The sequence below is a fragment of the Phragmites australis genome, chromosome 1 (assembly GCF_958298935.1).
Source record: "Phragmites australis chromosome 1, lpPhrAust1.1, whole genome shotgun sequence".
NCBI lineage: Eukaryota > Viridiplantae > Streptophyta > Magnoliopsida > Poales > Poaceae > Phragmites > Phragmites australis.
The window spans coordinates 5287571-5308409 of record NC_084921.1 but is presented as its reverse complement, the minus strand read 5'-3'; the positions used below and the strand labels follow the sequence as shown (position 1 = coordinate 5308409).

The 20839-nt window shown below is 41.3% G+C and overlaps 3 protein-coding genes and 1 pseudogene across 4 annotated transcripts; 2 read left to right on the top strand and 2 right to left on the bottom strand.

Moving 5' to 3' along the window:
- Window positions 1-1031: 1031 nt before the first annotated feature.
- LOC133886652 (DEAD-box ATP-dependent RNA helicase 18) lies at window positions 1032-4710 on the bottom strand. The gene is made up of 10 exons (XM_062326436.1): window positions 4353-4710; window positions 3999-4235; window positions 3628-3888; window positions 3382-3461; window positions 3172-3277; window positions 2915-3028; window positions 2732-2830; window positions 2511-2600; window positions 2104-2354; window positions 1032-1697 (listed from the first exon to the last, which is right to left on the bottom strand). The coding sequence occupies exons 1-10, from the start codon at window positions 4632-4634 to the stop codon at window positions 1283-1285; spliced, it is 1935 nt and encodes a 644-aa protein (XP_062182420.1). The 5' UTR covers window positions 4635-4710; the 3' UTR covers window positions 1032-1282.
- Window positions 4711-7816: 3106 nt separating this feature from the next.
- Window positions 7817-14548, top strand: LOC133886564 (protein GET4-like). Of its 2 annotated transcripts, XR_009903380.1 has the most exons (13): window positions 7829-8017; window positions 8508-8587; window positions 8997-9075; window positions 9668-9749; window positions 10106-10262; window positions 10869-10959; window positions 11104-11187; window positions 11295-11341; window positions 11729-11857; window positions 12866-12950; window positions 13141-13180; window positions 13497-13577; window positions 14217-14548. XR_009903380.1 is itself a non-coding variant. In XM_062326313.1 (12 exons), exons 1-12 carry the CDS (start codon window positions 7964-7966, stop codon window positions 14220-14222), a joined length of 975 nt encoding a protein of 324 aa, XP_062182297.1. In that variant the 5' UTR covers window positions 7817-7963; the 3' UTR covers window positions 14223-14548. The 2 variants fall into 2 exon arrangements, 1 of the variants encoding a protein (XP_062182297.1); XM_062326313.1 differs by lacking the exon at window positions 13141-13180 and having other exon boundaries at window positions 7817-8017.
- A 798-nt stretch (window positions 14549-15346) lies between these two features.
- Window positions 15347-19938, top strand: LOC133886464 (dehydration-responsive element-binding protein 2A-like). The gene is made up of 3 exons (XM_062326184.1): window positions 15347-15810; window positions 16530-18352; window positions 19000-19938. Exons 1-2 carry the CDS (start codon window positions 15761-15763, stop codon window positions 17239-17241), a joined length of 762 nt encoding a protein of 253 aa, XP_062182168.1. The 5' UTR covers window positions 15347-15760; the 3' UTR covers window positions 17242-18352; window positions 19000-19938.
- LOC133886373 (uncharacterized) lies at window positions 17704-19736 on the bottom strand (annotated as a pseudogene).
- Window positions 19939-20839: the final 901 nt, after the last annotated feature.

The window sequence follows — 20839 nt, the reverse complement described above, 5'->3', positions numbered from 1 at the left end:
CGGCAGCTACAAGCATGACAAGCTGGGGCCGCCACGACGCTCAGCGGTGGCGCGGCAAAATTAGGGCAGGTGCCGTGCTTTAGGTGCTCCGATGCCATCTAGGACGGGTTGGAGGCGGAGAAGAAGGCAGAGTAGAGGGCGCAACAGAGCTTGACGACCTTGGGTGGCATGCCGACTAGACCGATCACCTCACCACCCAAGAAGGAAGGAACGAACGAGCCAACGATGGGCCGATGCGAATGGTGCTATTGCAGTGTTTGATTGTACATACATACAGGATGAAATGGGGGATGTTCCTTTATTCCCCTTATTCATTGCCATGTTTGATTGTACATGATGAAATGGTGGAAGTTGCCGTTGTTGAGATACCCCTCCCCAATCGGACAACATTAACTGCTAATTGCAGTTACTAATTACTTCATCCGTCGCGAAATAATTAGTCAAATTAGTCAATATTAGGATTTGGAAAATTAAGATTTGCAATATATTAGAACATATTAGGACTTGGAAAATTTTAACTTTGTAAATTTTAACCAATTAGTCAAATTATACGTATATTTTAATATACAAAAGTTGTATCAATATATCTATATTTTATATATCTTTTAATATGACATTAATTTTATAGCAATTGATAATATATTGTAAAACAAATTAATAGTCAAAGTATACTTTTAAAGATTTTTTAAATTTTAATACGTTCTATATTTTAGGATGGAGGGAGTAATCATTAACTGTAACAGAACTACGCGAAGCCAATCGTGAAGTGTAATTATCACGGCGCCTTCGGCATGTTGCTTTTGCTGATATGCGACGTCTGTTACGTTAGGAAACAAACCAGCGTCGTCGATACAACACGCGTACTTTTGATCTCCATTCACTACATGCAACACAAGGACGTTTATCAGAGATTTTGCGTCTCTCTTACGACGGAAGTTCTGCCCTTCGTTCTTGCAACAAATTATTCTCTGTTTGCTAGTAACCCAAAGTTCTAATTCGGCAAAACGCGGCCCGGAATCAGAACAACAGCATTCACTTAACGTGCTCAATGACTGGATGTGTTTCAGTATTTTTTTGTTCAGCTTTTAGCTGAAAAGAAGGATTCAGATTAAGCCAGACAAAATTTCCAGCATAGGCCACCCCACACATCAAACGAGGGCCGTAGTTAGCACGATCTGTTCGACCTGTAACATGCATTGCTTCTACGCAAAAATTCTCATAGAACTGGAAAATTGAATTAAAACTGGCAAAAATATTCTTTTCAATAACACCGTATGTATTCCTATCTCCTGTTGCTCCTCATTTTACTCTTCCCTTCAAACTTCCTAGGCCCTCCTCTGCCCTTTCCTCTCTGCTTGAGTTTCTTTTGCACCCTGTTGCCCTTCTCCCTTCTCTCGTCCAAGTCACCCGCATCCCCACCAGAAGCTTCACCATCAGAGTCTCCGAATCCGGTGAGCTTCTCGTACTCGTCTTCATCGATGTCTCCACGCTTCAGCTTCTTCAAAAGGCGGTACTCGTGTGCCAGCTCATCCAAGTCCTCCTTGGTTTGGACTGACTGGCGCTGCTTACCTGTCTTCTTGCGCTTTGGTTTCTCGGCTTTCTCCCGAGCTTTCTTCTTCTCTGGCTTTGGATTCTGGGCTTCCTCTTCTGCTTTCCTTTTCAGTGCCTTTTTGCGTTGTTTCTCTCGAGCTTTGTCCCTGCAGTGAAGCAAGACAGAAATCATGTCAACCCCAACGTGATATTAGCATTCAAGATTTCAAGTAATCAAGTAGAACAAATGACACCATCTCTCGACTACAAATTGCTGATTCTCTTTGGCTCAATGTTCACATAAAGAAAAGACAGGCTCGAAAGAAAGAAAAAAACAGCCTTAATGTTCACACTTTAATTGCAAAACACTTGGTGCAAGATATTTGAGATTTTCATTTTGTCAGGGAGAAGTCCTGTTTCACATATTATCATTCAAATATGAATATTTCATCTGCTACAAGATCCAACACTAACACAACTATTCCCTGCACTGTCAGTGAATTAGCTGTTACTAAAAATACAGGGCAGCAGAAACAATGCAAATTATGTTATGTTCGTGGATGGAGTTCTTACTTGTACTTGATTTGTGTAACATCAACATCGTTAATAGGAATAAATCCCTCTAGTGAAAGAGAATGATGCTTCACTTCTGGCATGGATGGGATCTGGAGTAAACCATACTCCATAGCTAACTTCCCAATCTCAAGGTCTTTCCATCTGAAAATGTAAGAGCAGTGATGCTCCTTGTATGCTCGAACAAATGAAACAAACGCTCTAAGTCCTTTCTCCATTACATTACGATCTTCGAGTGCAGAACTTCTAATCTGCAGAACAACGTGGTATATTGGTTACTAATCAGCACATTTCCCTCCTAAGTAGGGTAACCATTCTGGATTTAGATATAATAACAACATGATATGACTGATATCTCAAGTGGTATCTCAACCCACCTAAATGATATCTATACAAGAAAAACCCACCTGTGGTACAACATCTTCAGCATTTGTGGGACACTCCCTTTCTGTGAGAGGTACACTTCGAAGCTTTAAAAACTCAACGTAAGTATCCTCCTGCAGTGCAAGTAACCTTAAGTTTGTTTTTCTGCTCTCGTATTGCTACATACATTTGCATAGACAAATAAATCCAACTACTGACTTTCACTTACAGAACGAAAAACAGAAACTCAACACAGAACAAATACCTTTGGTAAGAGAAACACAATAGCATCTCCTTCTTGATCATAACGTGCGGTACGGCCAGCTCTATGTATGAAAACGTTGGGATCTTGAGGTGGATCATACTGCATGAACGAATGCATATGATTTCTGTCAGCTGATGCCCGAACATAAAGAATCAGTTTAGGGAGGTATGAGTAGAATATAACCTGCACAATTAGATCAACATGTGGTATGTCAAGACCCCTTGCTGCAACATCAGTGCAGACTAGAATACCACTTGAAAGAGCACAAAATGATGCCAAAGCTTTCTCTCGAGGGCCCTACAGATCAGAAAAGGAAAGGGTGGAAGCAGTCATTATGAAGAAAAACAATGGAAAGTAGGTTATTACAACGCCTCCATATCAACATTCGATAGTACAAAAATGAAGGTACAAACATGAAAAATAAAGTGTTTTGCTATAACCTGTTTCATCTTCCCGTGGTAAGGAATTATTGAATAACCTTTAAGCGAGTTCAGATGTGGAAGAATGACAGCCCAGTAATCTACACAAGCACATGTTGCAAAATATCTGCAATCAAGTAGTATAGAAGCGTTCAAAAGTTGGCACACTGATACACACACAACAAAGAAGATAAGTGTGCAAACATAAATTTCAGTTCGGCGTGTACTTACACCATTATTTTCTTCCCACTATTTTGCACAAGGAAATCAACAAGCTGTGATGACTTCTTTGATGCTTCACATATCATATACTGCACCAAAACAGGCTTATGATTTGCATGCAACAGTTACAAATATGAGACAGCTAACCGGCATGATCATAACAAAAAACAAAGTAAGTCTATTACAAACAGCCAAATCGACAGTGGCAACCATCAAAAACCATCCAGCTGCTTTTACAAAAGTATATCAACATACCTCCAATCGAAGCCCCAGTGGTGTTTTGGATGGACCAAGCTCTTGCTGACCATCATCTTTACTCATCGGCTTTGCCTCTGTCTTAACCTCAACCCTCACAGGATTCCTCAACCCGGCTTTGGAAAGCTCCTCCACGGCCTCCGTCTGGGTAGCTGAGAAAAGCCCAGTCCTCCTCAGCTTCGGCAATTTCGAAATTATCGAGGTAATCTGATTCTGGAATCCCATATCCAAGAGCCTATCAGCCTCATCCAGGATCAAAATCTGCTTCCGAAGCACAAGCAAAAAAGAATAGAGACAACATCAGCACGACATGTTTTCGCCAAATCAGAATATAAGAATCACACGCAAGATTCCATCGTCTCCAAAACCACCTCAAGATTCTTAAACTCCAGAATGTCCATGCGGTCCATTACATCATGCAGCTTCCCGGGAGTACCCACCAGTATGTTTGCGCCCTCTTCCTCCACTTTCTTGAGCTCTGCCTTGATGTCCAGCCCACCAACAAGGAGCATGGACGACACGCCCTTCAGCGTCGCGAAAAAGGGCTGCGCCACATTGTATATCTGCGAGGACAATTCTCTTGTGGGAGAGATGATGATGGCAAGAACCTGCAAAAATCCATTCATTTATTGATCAGTAGTGAGCAAAAGATGCATTTTTTTGTAAGTAGTAGCACAAGAACAGAGCAGAGGAGGAGGCATGGAGGTCAGGAGCTGTGAGGTGACCTCGTGGGGCTTGGGCGGGGAGGAGAGGCGGCGGAGGATTTCGACGACGGGAACAACGAAGGCGAGGGTCTTCCCGGAGCCGGTGGCGGCGTCGACGGCGACGTCCTTGTGCGACAGCAGCTGCGGGATGGTCGCCGCCTGCACGGGCGTGCACCGCCGGAATCCGCTGCTGTCCAGTGCCTCCACTATCTCCGGGGAAAGCGCGGGAGACAGCTCCGAGAACCGCTTCTCCGTCAGCGCGCGCTTCCGCGCGGCCACCGCCGCCGGCGTGGTGGTGGCCATGAGGAGTGCGTGCTGTGCTTAGGGTTGGAGGGTTCGCGGCGCTTTGGTTGATGCCTTTTGGCTCTCGCGCAAACAGAGGGTCGTAAGCGACTGAGAAAAAAAAACGTAATCCTGCTTCGAAGGCGTATTCCATTAAGCCGTAAAAGTGAAACGGTAGACTGCTCCGTAGGCCGTAGCTGATTTTAGGATGGCAACAGGATCAATCCTCGTCAGGTAATACTTTTTATTTCCGTTCTTATTTAGTTGTTGGGAAAAGATTTTTTTTATCTTTATTCTCTTGAGAAATTTTATGGGATCAGATCTCTAATAGGAATGTAAAATTAAATTATATTTAATTATTTCTATATATTAATAATGTATATATAGTATAAATATGTAATTTATTGATACATATGAGGATAATTAATATAAGATTGGTTAAATATCGTAAGTTAGATAAAAAATAATAATTTATTATTTACTCTACGTAATATATTGTTTGTACATTTATATACTTAAAAAAATATGTATATATATGATATTAGGATATAACGGGGAGGAATAGGAAGCGTCTTCCTGTCTTTGTCCCCATATGAATTTGCGGTGATAAAATCTCTCCATCCTTATTCCTTAATAGAGGAATTTCCCGTGAGGAATAGAGGATCATGTCCCATTGATATCCTTAGCTGATTTGAATGTGTATTTCCATTAGTATTGAAATCCAATTTAGGAGGAGCACACTGTTTTGTCTGCAGATTTGCAGTGGAGCACACAATGACACAAGTGTATTTTGCTTCAATTGCTTTGTGCGCAGTATAATACACCATCACAGAAAGGAAAGGGAGAAGAAAAGAAAATTGTAACGAGAAAGAAAAAAAGCATTGATCACAGTTCATTACCCCAATTCTTTTTGGGGAAAAACAATTCATTGCAGCAAAGATGACATACCCTGAAACACCATCTGCAATGGCAAATACTCCACCAGCATCGCTGTTCGCAAAGAAAGCATCTTCTCCGCCACTCGCAGCCTGGAAAATATGACAAGGTTATCAAAATTTATTAAGTTCAAGACCCATAAAGTGAGAAAAAGTAGAGAGCTCTGCAAGCAACTAGAATTATGTAGTGGAAATAAATGGCTGACCTTTCTTGGGTGTGGGATTAGGTGAGTACCAATAGATAATACAGCTTCGGACCTACAATCACATATTCATATGACCATGTACTGAGCTACTGACAGATGAAATACTGAAGAACTTGAGGATCATAATTAGCAGAACCAACTGTTGCTCCATCAGTAAGCTGGAGCAAGCAAATTAGTTTTGCACCTTGATGACAATGTCAGTTGATAGTGATTCGAACTAGAATCCACCAGAGCCCACAATGGTAGCATGAGCAGAAATACATATAAGGAGAGATAGTACTACGCACGCACATGATGGTAGAAGCTGCACGAAATTGGATGGAGCATGGTACATTATGGAGCCATTTCTAAACATGAAGTCCTAATTTCCCCTCAAGGGAATAGAAAAGCCAAACATTTTCACGAAAATGGTCATGTAGTACCGTTACAAAGGGTGCATTGTCAGGGATCCAAGCTAGAGGGGGGGGGGGGGCTATATAGTTTATACGGGGGAGCTTTCTACCGTTATCCTTTGGTTTAAACTAATGTCTTGGACTTCTTGTAGCATGTCATTCTTTATCACCTTCAAATTAAAAGATATATGCTACAAAAAGGTGGATTTTAGCAAGGAACAACCAAGTCCAGAATCCACTCATACTGTCCTTACTTCAATTCCTAATATAGCTATTACTCACTAGCCATCGTATTAACCGTGATCCAACTTGTACCCAGCTTTCCAAGAACCGGACGAGATCAAACATCTGTGAGTTATTTATGAATTCGTGCAACAAAGGCAAGGAAAGGAGGTGGTCCAAGAAAGGGGCCGACTTGGCGACGCGAACAAGGGAGAAGCGCGAGTGACAAAGTGGAGGATGAGGAGACGGGGAGAGGAGAGGGGGCAAGAGGTGGGAAGCAGTGGAGACCGCCATTGCAATCTCCTTGCTTCGGTCGCTGGAGGCAAATGCGACAGAATCGGTTCACGTCAGAGGGCAATTGTCACTAACATGTAGGCCTCTCACATTTAGGCTCACATGTCAGCGACAACTGCCCTATGACATTATGTCAGATGAGCTCCGTGAAAATGCGACACGCTTCTGGTGGAGGACAGGAGAGGTGGAGAGGCAGGCATGCCACATCAACAACATGGCTGAGCCCTGTCGCTATTACCTGTTTTATATGTACGCAGCATAAACTTATAGTTTTTACATGTAACCAGCACAAACTATTTAGCTTCATCGACCACGAGGTATTCCATAGCTGCTATATAAAGCGATTCGTGTTGTGGTTGGTAATTTATTAATGTAAGACTTGAAAAAAGAAGAACTTAGTTTGCTTATGTGAAAGAACATCACACATCACTTGCCACCCAACAATCTGAGCGAGAAAAATATACTTCGTTGGATGCATCAATAATCCATTCCATCATCACGTGAATGTATCTTCGTTTTGGATATTATCAACCTTTTCTACCCAGTAACCATCTGCTATAGGAATGTAAGAATTCAAGTAGGTCGTACATTTCGTACATTGTCGTTTCCGGAATGGAGCCATGGAGGTGAAGGTTAGAGATATTTATCGTTATACATTGTTTATGTGTAATATTCTTATGCTATGAGGGTTTTTTTTTAATATTCTCTATCTATATTCTTATAAAATTCACGAATTCTATTGATCTTTACTGTACACCTAAATTAATAAATAATTAAATTGCAAAGTTAGATTTCTTTCCTCCTTACAAAAATATATTTAATCTCTCATAATTTGTATTACATATCTCGACGTTTAATATTTGATTTTTATACATTAAAAAAACATTAATCTCCCATTCAATTTCTCTTTTATTATATTATATTATTTTATTTCTTCAATTTATCATATCCTAAATTGATTTTATACGTGTGAAATAAGTGTGCAGTGACTAAGTAGAATACAAGTTGCTGCTTGTGACGGTGAACACCATCAGCGAGAGAAGAAAGAGTGTCAGAAAAGTAAAAGTCTGGAAATAAGTGGATTCCCAAGGGGTTTGGAGACAAGAAATAGGGCGTACAGCGGAGAGCGAACCGCTTTAAGATTCGCGGGAGCACGATCAGCGGCCGCCCACCCAAAAGCCAAGCCAAGGCAGGCCGTGTGTTGTCCCGAAGGCGAATTCCTTCAGCGACGCGGCGACTCCGATCACCACCGCCGCCCGCCGCCGTCGCTGCCGCAGCCGAGGCTAGCTCGCCTGGGAGCCATGTCGCGGTCCATGAGCATGAGGTCGCGGCGCGAGCTGCCTCCTCCCGAGAAGGTGATGGATCCCTCTCCCCGTCTACCCCTTCCCTCTGGCCTCTGCTTACGCCCGCGCGTGCGGTGAGCTCGTGTGTGGGTAAGCGTGCCTGCATTAGCGCTGGCGCGTGTGGCTTGAAGGCGTGTGCGCGACGCGAGTTGGATCTCGGGGGAGCGACGCCTGGGCCCCAGAGGAGTCGCATCCCATGGCGAATTTGTTGGAACTAGGGTTCAAGCGCCGATTCGTGCTCAGTGCCTCTATTACAAGGAGGCTTGAGCGTTCGTGCGAGCGGATGAAAGTTCAACTTCCGAGAGCATTAGTGCGGAAAGAGAGTGTGTTAGCAATGGCACTTTGTCCTATCTACTCCGAAGTATTTTTTTCTGCACCTTTTGTTGCATTAGCTGTTAGGCGAGTTCCTCGTGCTTCCTTGGCAGCATTAAGTAGCATTTCACGCACAGGGCTTGTGGATTATTTACTCATTAATTTTGTAATGGTGAATTATGTGTTTCAGACAATTGAAAAACTTGAGAGTATGGTGGAAGGAGGAAATTACTATGAAGCCCAACAAATGTACAAGTCAACCAGTGCAAGGTACTACGTATATGATTTGACTTAAGACACAGTGTCTGGCTCCCTTTTAAGCTTTCACCATTTTGATGATCTCATGCTTCAGTATATTTTAAAATTTTGTATTACATGACAGAGCAACTGTCTATGTATTTCTTATGTCAAAAGGACAGTGCATATTCTTCAGAGTAATTTAGGAAAAGAAATTAACCTGTGGAGACACACACACACATACTGTACATAAATCTGACGATAATCAATTGGAGAAATAATGTAGTTGCAAGCATCAAAGTATACCGGAGTAATCAGAAAAAAATAACCTGAGGATATGTACTGTACATAAATCTAACAAGAATCAATTGGATAAAGAATGTGGTCTCAAGGATCAAAATATAGTAAACCATCTTAACTAACTTTGGCACCTCTCGTGTAGGTATATTGCTGCTCAGAAGCATTTGGAAGCCTTGGACATTCTTCAGTCAGGTGCTTTGGTACAATTGAAGCATGGGCAGGTTACTTTCTTGCTTTATGATGTGACAGTGCAAGTTTAAAGATGTTGTCAGCAGCAAATTTCATAGATCTTTATATACATTAATTCAATCTCATTGTGCAAGTTTTCTTCTTTTTCCCTATGAAATTACCCAACTGCATATTCTTCTTCAAAATTTCTTCCACTGAGGAGCTGCACAGCTAAAATAGGGGAAAAAAATTCATGCTAGCTATTTTATACATGCAGTTGCTTCCTCTGCAACAATCTGCCAATGTCTCTTCATGTGTTTATTTTCCTTCTTTTGCACATCTGAAAAGTTATAGAACAGGCATTACAAATTTGTATTCCATTTTGTTTCTTTAATAGAAAACAGAGGTTATCATAGCAGCCCATCATGCTGTTGTACAGTGAGAATGAGATGCTTTGGATTTGCTGCAGCCTGCAGTTAATGCTAGTACACCGATTTGTTATTATCTATTTATGCACATGCATCAACCTGAAGTGGTATTTGACCCAATCCATGGTAGAAGTAGCAGCATGTAGAACTTTGAAATCCTTCCATGTTTTACTTATTGGTAAAAGATCTCAGTGTGTTTATTTATTAACAATTTCAGGTAACTTGTGGTGCTGAACTTGCTGTCATGTTTGTGGACACCCTTGTCAAGGGAGGGCTTCCTTATAGTGAAGAAACTTTTGGTCAGTTTTTTTTTCTTTTAGTGCAGCACAGTACAAAAGTTCTTTTTATTGATTGTAAATTAGCATTTCCTTAAGTTTATCAATTTGCCTTTTAATTGTCTATTCTTCCTTAAAGTAGCAAATCAGACAATATTTGATCTTCAGAACATGTTTGCAATATGTTCTTTTTAGCATTCTCCAAACAAGTCCATTGTGCAAAAAAGATTGATGAACCTTCCATGCAGAAAATCTTATTGTTCCTTTTGTGGTTCTAAATTAACTGAATAAAGCGCTCTTCCTTAAGAAATTATGGCATGCAATAAGTTTGGTTAATAGATATCACATTTTGTGATTGTGACTATATTGTATAACCTTAGATCGTATCAGAAAGATGTACGAGGCTTTCCCCAGGATATCTGTTCCCCATTTCCTTGGAGATGACTATGACGATGATGGGCAGAAGTTATCTGAAGCTATTTCTGCCGCAAAAGTGCGCGCAGAGAGTTGTTCATCATTCCTGAAAGCTGCTATCAGGTGACGCTACAGTAATTTTGCTAAATGCAAGTGAACCATACATGTTTGTCATTCAATCATAAAATTATTTCATCCAAACTGGTGTAATGTTCTAAGTGGATTTCAACATTTCAACTTCAAATTGTTGAAAGCCATGGATAATTGGACAGTGCGGGACCATTATTGACCAAGCAGAGAAGATCAATGAGTTATTGAAGTTATAGTGGTAGGAAAACACATGGTTGTGACACCTTAGCATTTGCTCTCATCTATGAAAATGCAGATGGCGATTCAATTGGTAAAGTCAAGATAATAAAGATATATTTTTTTCATAAATAATTGCCCTCATCCACATGCTTTAATTAGTACTTTATTTGTTGCTTCATGGTCATTATTAATCTTGGGAAAAACAGTTCTAGAGTTGGTCATGATGTTGTTTCATGATGAAGTCTGACTTTTGCTAATATATTTTGTAGTTTTGATGCTGATATACAAAACTATTTCCAAAAGTTATTTGGAATTACATCTTTACTGTGTGTACTCTGTTACTGGGTATCATGATGATTCTCCTTCTTTTCGAGTTGCTATCTTCATATGGTACTAATAATGTATCATCCATCTATTAAGGTGGTCTGCTGAGTTTGGAACATCAAGGAATGGATCTCCTGAGCTGCATGTTATGTTAGCAGAATACATATATTCTGAATCTCCAGAAACGGTAACTTGCTATAATCATTGGCTGATAAGGATGCCAATGTCTGCTATGCTAGAGTTCATTTTTTTCGGGTCACTACTGCTGCTACTATTTTTAGTGTTTTGTGATTGTGCTCCAAGTTTTTTATGTCTAGTGCCTTGACTGCAGGACATGACTAAAGTCTCAAGTCATTTTGTGCGTGGAAATGATCCTAAAAAGTTTGCTTCTATGCTGGTGAACTTTATGAGCAAGGTAATGATTTTGTTCTTAACAAATAAATGTTTTTTAGATCGCTTAACAAATAAGTGTTACATATTATGATTGTTAAGTACTCTAATCTTTTTTGTTCTATTGTGCAGTGCTACCCTGGTGAAGATGATATTGCAATTGCACGTGGGGTCCTAATGTAAGATATCCTTTCATATGATTTTGTTTTGTTTCTTTGAGGGGAAGGGAGGATATCCATTCCGTGTATGAGTACAGACCTTCAGTGCATTTTGCAATGCAGGATATGTCTGGTTTCTGTTCTATTTACAATGATAGGTAGAGTTTACATTGTGCTAAGGATGCATGCAATATATGGAATGGTACCATGATTTAATAACAACACTAAGTAGGATCTATCGCCTCAATGAAATATCCTGATGTGCGATCACAAATCCCATTTGGGTCATAATGGAATGCAACACACTAAAATGTAAACTAGGCTGTTTCATTGATGGTATAATATAGTATATTAGCGTTATGGGGATAGAAGGTATTCAGTTTTCTGACATAATGCTCTTTCCTTAAGGTACCTATCTCAAGGGAATTTGAGAGATGCAAATTTGCTTATGGATGAGATGAAAGCACAACTAAAATCTGCTGACTCGGAACTTCCAAGAACAGATTTGATTCAGTTCATCAAGTATCTTTTACCAACGTAAGTTTGCCCTATTTATCCACTCTTTGGTCAACATTAGTCTGTCCTATCTTTCAGACTGGACATCTGTTCTGTGGTTTTCTCGTTACATACACGGAATGAATGTTGCTGTTTTGCATGAATAGTTCTCTATTGTCAATTGCAAATCTATTATTTATATTTTCTATCAAAAGAAAGATAAAATAACAGCTCAGAGGTATGGCAAATGCTTCCATGGCTTAGCTTTATATGAGTAGATTGCCTAATCTTGGATGATCTTTCCACCTAAGATTCATGTATTGCTCTTGATGACTTGATGTGGAACAATTATTACCAGTTTAACTGATATGTTCATGTCCTGGTCCATTTAGGAAATATTTTCAGTAAAGACCATGGATACATGTAACTATCTCATCAATGGTTAAGAATGAAGGCAATTTTTGTTTCATTCAATGTATGCAAGACCACAAAGTAATTAAATATGCCAACCTGACAAGTATAGCTTGATAGCGTCACTCTTCTTTCTTGTAGAATAGTAGAACTTTATTCTTGACAACTTCCCAGTGAGCTATTGGTGAAGTTCAAACAGTTAGATTTGGTTAAGGTTTTGCTATTAGACTGCATGATGTAATAGGTGTAAGAGTTATATTTGAATCATATAATAGGACCGTAGGAGTTATTATATTTGAATGCATGAATCATAAATCGCTGATGTCATATTTTCGTATTTTGACACTGCCGCATGTACTTCTGTAATATGCCGATAGCTTTATTTTCCCTTTGAACAAACTGATTCTACTGTTTGAACATATTCAAGTCACCATATATGTTTGAAACAATCTTAATAGAACGTTTCAGGATAGTTTTATATTTTGTTACTTGTATGTACATATATTTCATGGAATCATTATCTAAAAAAAATATTTCATGGAATCACTCTCCAAAGTTAGGCTTTATTTTATTCTAGCGAGCAGCTCTTTATTCCTTCCGGTGGTTGTGGGCTTTTTTAACACGTGACACTGTTTACAGGCTTGAAAGAGATGCTTACCCTCTTTTTAGGACACTTAGACAGAAGTATAAGACAAGTACAGACCGTGACCCTGTGTTTGAGGAGGTAGTGCTTTTTATCTAATATTTTGTAGCTGTTAAGACTTAAATACAGCTGTTTAGCATCACATGCCATGTTTTACTGTTTGTTCCTTTTTAAGTGTCACTGAGTACTTTGCATCTCAGGTAGCACCAGATCCCCAGCAGTTTTAGATGGTTTAAGATTTTATCTCTAACTTTAAATGTGAATTTGACAGGAACAAGGAGAAGAGCTTGAATTTTTTTCCACAGATATTGGTAATATGTATTTACATAAAAGACGATGATTTTAGATCCTGTAGGAATTGTGCTGAGTCCTCGACAGCCTACCGTGCCTAAGATGTCCATCAAAAGCTATAGGAACTGTTGATAAAGGGCCAACTGTTCTTATGATATGCTTGTTTATTATTGTATGTTAGTGCCTTCTTTTTCTGCAAAAGGAGAGATAAATGGTTGAAAATAGAAGTTGTATTGTTGCTATTGCTGGAACTAGCTTGCTAGCATAATATGATATCAAAACTAAAAAAATACTAGCTTAAAGAGAGCTCATGAGATGGATGGTTGCGTTTTGCAGTTACTGGATGAAATAGCTGCAAAATTTTATAATATACGGCGCCAGAACCCACTAGAAGGACTTTTTGGTGAAATGTTCAAGGTAAGCCATATCTTTTATCTTACACTAATGCTGCTTGCTGTATTGAATCAAATTCCTTTTAAAATTTGTGAATCCACTGTGAGGCACCAGCCTGTTTTAGCAATAAACTACCTTGGTGTAAATTGTGTTCTGAAATTGGCGGTGCCAAAATTTCCTTTTTCCTTAAGTTTGTATCAAGTCTCGAAGAAAACAACCAAACAGGGTCTTAAAAGGTAAACTTTCAATTGATCTAAGCAGTCTGAAATATAAAATGCAAAGGTCTCCCATATAGTTCCATCCCACGTGTTTCCTACCATATGAACTTCTTAGTCGCTAACCTCTGTACTTGGGTGGAGAAAATGCCATGATGAGTAATTTTGCAGTTTATTGGTATCATTTTTAGTTTTCATTTGTCCCAAATTACACCTTTATTGTTACCTTCACCGTGTAGTTTCACTTGTTTCTAATGGTGCAATTACAAATTTATAATGCCTCGAGTAAATTGGCAATACAAAGTTTATCAACAGTGATATGTGAATTAAGCTAACACTTCACAAGCCACTGTAATAGATTGGAAATTATTAGCATGGAACCCACAAGTTGACAACCAACATAATTCCGAGTCCAAGCATCCCTGATCTTATTCTGTACATTCTGCAGATATAGTTGACGAGGAAAGAATATGATTGTAATGCCTTATTCGAAATCATTGGCCAAATAATACAATTGCTGCCATGGCGCCTTCTGTTCTCCAAAGCTTCCTCAGTGAGGATAACCTGAGGTCATACATTTGGCGCCAAATTAAATGAAGATATATGCTCCACTGATCTCTTGTAAAATCATTTATTAGTTTCAAACTTTTGATGCTTCTGAAAATTTTGTATAACTTGTGTGTTTATATTACCTAAATTTCTTTTCACTGGCGTGGGCGCACTTTTGGAAAATGTAACTTGTACTAAGCCGCTTCGCAATGATAATCTATTGTATGCTCATTGATTTGGTAGCTCTGAGCCGTTCGGTGGGCGTGATAATCTATTGTATGCTCATTGATTTTAATTTAGGGCCGCATCACCGCAAGCTTCCATGGGAATGCTAGCACCACTAGCCTTCCAAAACTAAGGAACACAACTTATTCCCCCCCGTTGCCCAGGAGGCTCACAGCAAAAATTTGGTAGTGATATGTGATTCATTTTGGCGGTCCGACGGCATGGAAGAACGAGCCAAGTGATTCTATGTTTATTACACAAAACTATTGAACCCCTGCCTGCATCGAACCTTTGCTGGCCTGCGATTTCTCTTCAGCCTGCATTCCACCCAAAAAATAGATGCAAACATTCACCACATCATTCATAAGATGCAAATGGAATCTTGGCGCCAAAACTGTTTTTCCCCCCTAGCGATCACGAGCCAACCTCCGAACTTAGTTGAATAGCATGTGATACATTAATGCGAAGGAAACCCAGTAGTAAACTAGTGGTTTGGAACAAGCCAGAGAATATATCTTCTATGTTTAGTGTTGTAAACATCCTCCTCTCCTTCTCAAGGTGTGTTCCATTGCAGCTCTGCAACTATTTACCGTGTCACATCTTCTCCCCTCATCTAATAAAAATCTTTAAAATTCAAATATGTCATAAGTGATACCGTAATTTGATTTTAAATAAAATAAAAAAGATATCTATTAATTTTATTATTTATTTTTATAGTAAAATTATCCGTAGCCACAAAGCTGAATGGATGTACCCGTTTGAGTTATTAGCAGCTCAAAAAGCAAGGGCGTCACTACAGCAGTACACGGACACGAACGGAGAATGTACGACAGTCTCACCGCACCGTGGTGCACAGAGCGGCGGGCGCCGTCGATCGATGGGTGTAAACGCTTCCGGGCGCGCGGTGTTGACCCGTCTGCCAGGCTAGCCGGATTGCCGCACCGCGAGCTGGCGTCCACGTCAAAACCGAAGCAAAGCGGCGGCGGCGGCAGAGGGAGGGAGGGAGGGAGGGGGACACCGACACCTGCCGCGTAACAAGGAGAGCGCGAGGTGGGGGAGATCCGAGCAGGCGCACCGCCCGTAGAAGATCTGGTTGGTGCCCGGAGAAGAAACAACGAGGTTGCCGGTCTACCAGCAAGAACAGGAGGAAGGGGAGCGAGCAGCCGGAGGAAATCTAGGGAGGAGGAGGACGAGGGGGGAGATCTCTCTTCTAGCTCGATGGAGCGGGGAGAGGGGCAGGGAGGGGACTCCTCCGGGGGGCAAGTCAGGTTAGCAGCGTCCTTCTCTATCTCTTCACCCCGCCGCTCTTCTTCCTCTCGTGCTGGGTTAGTCGTCGAGCATTGCTGGGGCGGTGCTCTCCCGGCTGGCTGCGGAGCAGCTGGGCATTGAATCCATGCGCGTTTCCTGCGCTTGTGCTTGGTGGATAGTGTTGCGGAGTGTCCGTGCTGAGCTGAGCTTGTTCGTCTCACTGTGTTCGTGTGGCGGTGGATTAGTTGGACTAAATCGCTCCACCCTTCTCTGCGTTTCTATAGATACTGTTTTTCCCCCAGGTTGTGATTCTTCTCCTTCTCCGAAGAAATGTTTTTGATTTCCCACGCTTCTTGGTGGGGAATTCGAGTTCGGTGAGATTTGGAACAGACAGATTCTAAGTGTTGAATCGGGTGAGACGATGTCGTTCTTCAAAGTGGATGCGGGGAAGCTTGTTGTGTCCTCGGTGGTGCACGCAGCACGCCAATTGCTTGCTGGAATGCCATGGTGGAAGAACTGTTTGAGCACAGTGTCAAGAAACTTATCTTTTGATGCGTGCTTATGTGTTCACTTTCTTTTCTTGGCTTAATTACTGCTGGTCTTTTGTGGAATGAAAGAGCAATCCTTTTTTTTTTCTTTCTTTGAAGTTTGCATGACTTCATTACCTTATGGTTCTTATGGTTTTCGTCTGAAAATTCCAATTTTCGGCTTTGTGAAATCAATTGCCTTGTTGGGTCAGGAAGAAGAGGATGCGAAGGAAAAGCACTGGCCCTGACTCCATTGCTGAGACAATCAAGTGGTGGAAGGAACACAACCAGAAGCTCCAGGAGGAGAGTAGCTCCCGGAAGGCACCAGCCAAGGGTTCTAAGAAAGGGTGCATGGTCGGGAAAGGAGGCCCTGATAATGGGAATTGCGCATACCGCGGTGTGAGGCAGCGGACATGGGGCAAGTGGGTGGCCGAGATCCGTGAGCCCAACCGTGGCAGGAGGCTATGGCTGGGTTCATTTCCTACTGCTGTGGAGGCTGCTCATGTGTACGATGACGCGGCGAGGGCGATGTATGGTCCCACGGCACGTGTCAACTTTTCGGAGAGTTCTGCAGATGCCAATTCTGGTTGCACGTCAGCACTTTCTTTGCTCGCGTCTAATGTACCACCGGTTGCTCAACGGTCTGATGACAAGGATGAGGTGGAATCTGTAGAGACTGAGGTGCATGGGATGAAAATGAAAGCGAATGATGACTTGGGAAGTATCCACGTGGAGCAGAAGACTCTGAAGGTAATTCAATCTGAGGAGAGTGTTTTACACAAAGAAGGGAACATAAGTTATGATTACTTTAACGTTGAAGATGTTCTTGAGATGATAATAATAGAATTGAATGCTGATAAAAAAATTGAATTACATGAAGAATATCAAGATGGAGATGATGGATTTAGTCTTTTCTCATATTAGAGGTGTCACCATGCTGAGCAGTAGGAACAGCTTCATTCGTGCTGTTAAGGAAATGCTTCAGACTTGAAGCTCTGTAGTCATTTGTGGCTTTCATCTTACTGAGACATAGCTTTATACTATAAGCCAACCGGTACAAGAAGTTGTCCTGTGTGTTGTGTTCCTGTACTATAGTTACTATAGTAGGAAATGAACCCATGTTTTATGTGCTGTCTTGGTATTTAATATTGCACATTTGCTCGGGCGAACTCAAGCTAGCTCTACAAAAGGAGTGGTGAGAATACTGAATAAGACTCCAGGGTTGCTCAAATGGGCATATGAGAAAGTTATTTCTGTGTAACGGCGTATTTGACCACAATAGAATAATCTTGGGACCAATATCTTACTTTTTGTGCCTCATACATGCATGGATTTGTCACTACTTAGTTCACACACTGCTATATAATCATTCAGAGCACAATGAATTTATGAAAACTTTGTAAGGGGAAGCTGCAGGCATTCTCTGAATTCAAGCCACCTTGTTTCACTGTGAAAGGTCCTTTGTTTGTTAGGCCAGTAGGTTAGCCAAATCCAGCCTCGGATCTCCCGGTCCATAGTCTTTCCTAATGTTGCACCACAGATCTTCCACCAGACACTGTCTCCATACTCATCACATGCAAAAATGACACCCCCTTGCTTTGTGAATGGGTGGTACGCATTTGAATACCTGTCACGGAACCAGGCTCTTGGCTGAAGCAGTGAAAGCTTGGAAGGCTTTGAAGAATAAACCTCCCTTCCATTTAAACCATCATGAAGAAACCAGTTCAAGGTTGCAGTGTTGCCATGCACAGACTGTTCAAATTTCCAGGGCTTCATGGCTAGTGTAAGGCTTTCAGTGACTGATGCTTTAAGACCAAATGAGTTTGGCGGATCAAATGAACCCTCAAAGCCCTTTTCAAGACCAAACTCATGTGTGGGGTTGTCGTTGGACTTGACAGTACATCAGATTGCTGCATAGGTGTGATTTGCAGCATGACACGTGATGGGAAGTGTTTCTCCTTGGAGCCATATCCTCGTTCTGCCAAGAGTGTCTCAGAGACCAAAGAGTCCACATCACACCTGAGATGTATGCCAAGTAAGTGTTTCTTTTTTATATTTTCAGTTGTTTTAGATAGTTCACACATATGGTGATTATTGTTTAAAAAAAAATTGCTTTCTACAGTTAACCATAGTCTGTGAAACAATCCGGTTTTTATATTACAGTATGCTGATGAATTTCTAGACAGTTCTGATGTAGACTAGTCAAACAAGAGTTTTACTCTGTAAGATCTGTATTGCACATAGGTGATAATATGGTACAAAAATATACATGATTGCTTGTTCAAGGTCAGTTTTACCTTTCTGTAGACATTAACCAATTTTTCACTTATCTAGGGTCTTATTTGCTAGCTAAAACTTTAGCTTTGATGCCAATTTATGGAGATATGCTTTACAAGTTACCATTAAATTTAATTTTTCTTGTAGTGAAAATCAAATTGTTATTGCTACCTCAGGAAAAGAATAGAAAATTGATTCCTGAATTGATAGGTTTAGTTGATTCATGTAAGAAAGAGAATCAAAGCCTTATATGTTAAAATCACTGACCTTATGTTGTCCACCTTCACCTCAACATCAATCCAGTTATCCCTTCTGACTGTTCTGTAAGCTAGCTGAATCACACATTCGAGTTGCTGATATAAATGAGTGAGAAGAGAAGGCGCTCATCCTGTGTTGCTTCTGCAGGTTCTTCCATGCCCATGGCTATGACTGGGCAGTACAGCTGCACCTTCCAGAGCCCGCTTGCTGACAGAGCATATGAGAACAGTGGCGATGGCACCCCAAATGAGTGCTTTGAGGATCGCAGCTCCACGATCCAGTTAGTTACTGCAAGATTCATTGTCTGCATCCATTGGTACTCAATGTTTGCCCCGAGCATTTTGACAAGGGTTTTTGCAGCATCTCTGCACTTTGAACCAGTAAGCTGGGCTCTCAGTGAATCCAAGCATCCAGGACGGAGATCATGAGGAGCCTCGTAGATGCAAACCAGGAAGGCAAGGGAGAAGAAAACTATGTTGAACACGTCCTTGAAGTTACCATGACGCTGTGCCCCAGGAAACCAAAAGGATGATTTCTTGTCAGGTCCATACCTCAGCACTGAGTTGACAATGTTGACGAACACCTGTATCATATCTTGTTCGTCTAGAGTTTGCTGTGTCTTTGTTTTCAGGTGGACTGGCTTTGACGTCCACAGAGAAATCGACACACGGTAGTTTGCAAAGATGGAGAAGGTGACATAGGAAGGCTGGGGGTGGGAGGGGCTTTCACAACCGAGAGGTTCATGGATGGCTGTGATGATGCAGATGCCGATGGTATGGTGCAAATACAAAGGGACATGGCGGTGGTGCGCCATTGGGAGAATGGAGGTAGGTTGGTGATCCAACCCCATCCATCGGGAGCAAAGTTGTATGCCATTGTTTTGGTGTTGGAAACTCAAGCTGGTGGTTTGATGAGGAGAATAGGTAGGTTTTATAGAGGATGAAGGCAATTGTTCCGTGGGTAAAATTTTTGTTGTCCATGATTGAGTCCAGTAAGGCCTGGCAAAGTTTGGGGTAAAGCAGATTCTCGGTTAGAAAACTGGTATCTGGTTTGAAGAATTTCTGTTGTCAATTGGACCTTGAGGAATCTCCCTTTATACTCCCGTGCAGAGTCAAAGGTAAATTGCTACAACATATTTCAAACGCAAGTTGGTGACTTTTTCTGTAATGAAGAGAATATAGTGTGGTTTAAAGTCGAAAGCTGGAAAGAGCTCAATGGTAAACGGATAAGTTAGGGTGGATTCAGGATAATTGGTTTCGGAGAGGACCAATGACACGAAGGCGTTGGTTTATTTGGTGTATGCGCCTGGTTGAGTCCACTGATGGGGTGAAACTTGTGCTAGTCTTGTCCGGGAAACTTGTGCTGCCGATCGGTAATCGGAACAGGAAGAATCTCGCTTTCTGCTTTCGTGAGGTTTCAGAATTTATCAACTCCAGTCGCTTATCATTTGCCCTCGTCTAGTCTAATTGAGGATTGTAACTGCCCAAGCAGCCCTCGAGTTTTTTTTTTCTTCCATACACTATCATAGCTAACATTTGGTAATGAGAAATCCTATTTATAACCGTGTAAAGACGTCGAAACCTCATCAGGCGAACGCAGGCAAAAATGAACTCAGAAACGCGCAATCAGGGTTCAGTTTCGGCCACTGATGGCATCTTTGGAGAGAATCCCTGAACTGGTCAAGGCTTAACAGACCTTCTGAAATCTCGCACGAGCAACATGCTCGCAGTCGCACAGCACCTCTGCTCCTACGATACACAGTTCGGCAGGCTAAACCCCAAGAGAGTTAGGACCATATTCGTTGCTTACCAGCGCTGCGTTGCGTTCACCAACGCACTCTGCATTGTTCCAAAGTGCAGATTCCAACTGCTCAGAGAAGAGTAGAATGACGTTGCAACTATCTCCACCAGATCCCAGCTAGAGCAACCAGTGCTAGCTAGTTAGACAATCTCTAACCATATTTTCTTTATTTCATTTTTTTCCCCTG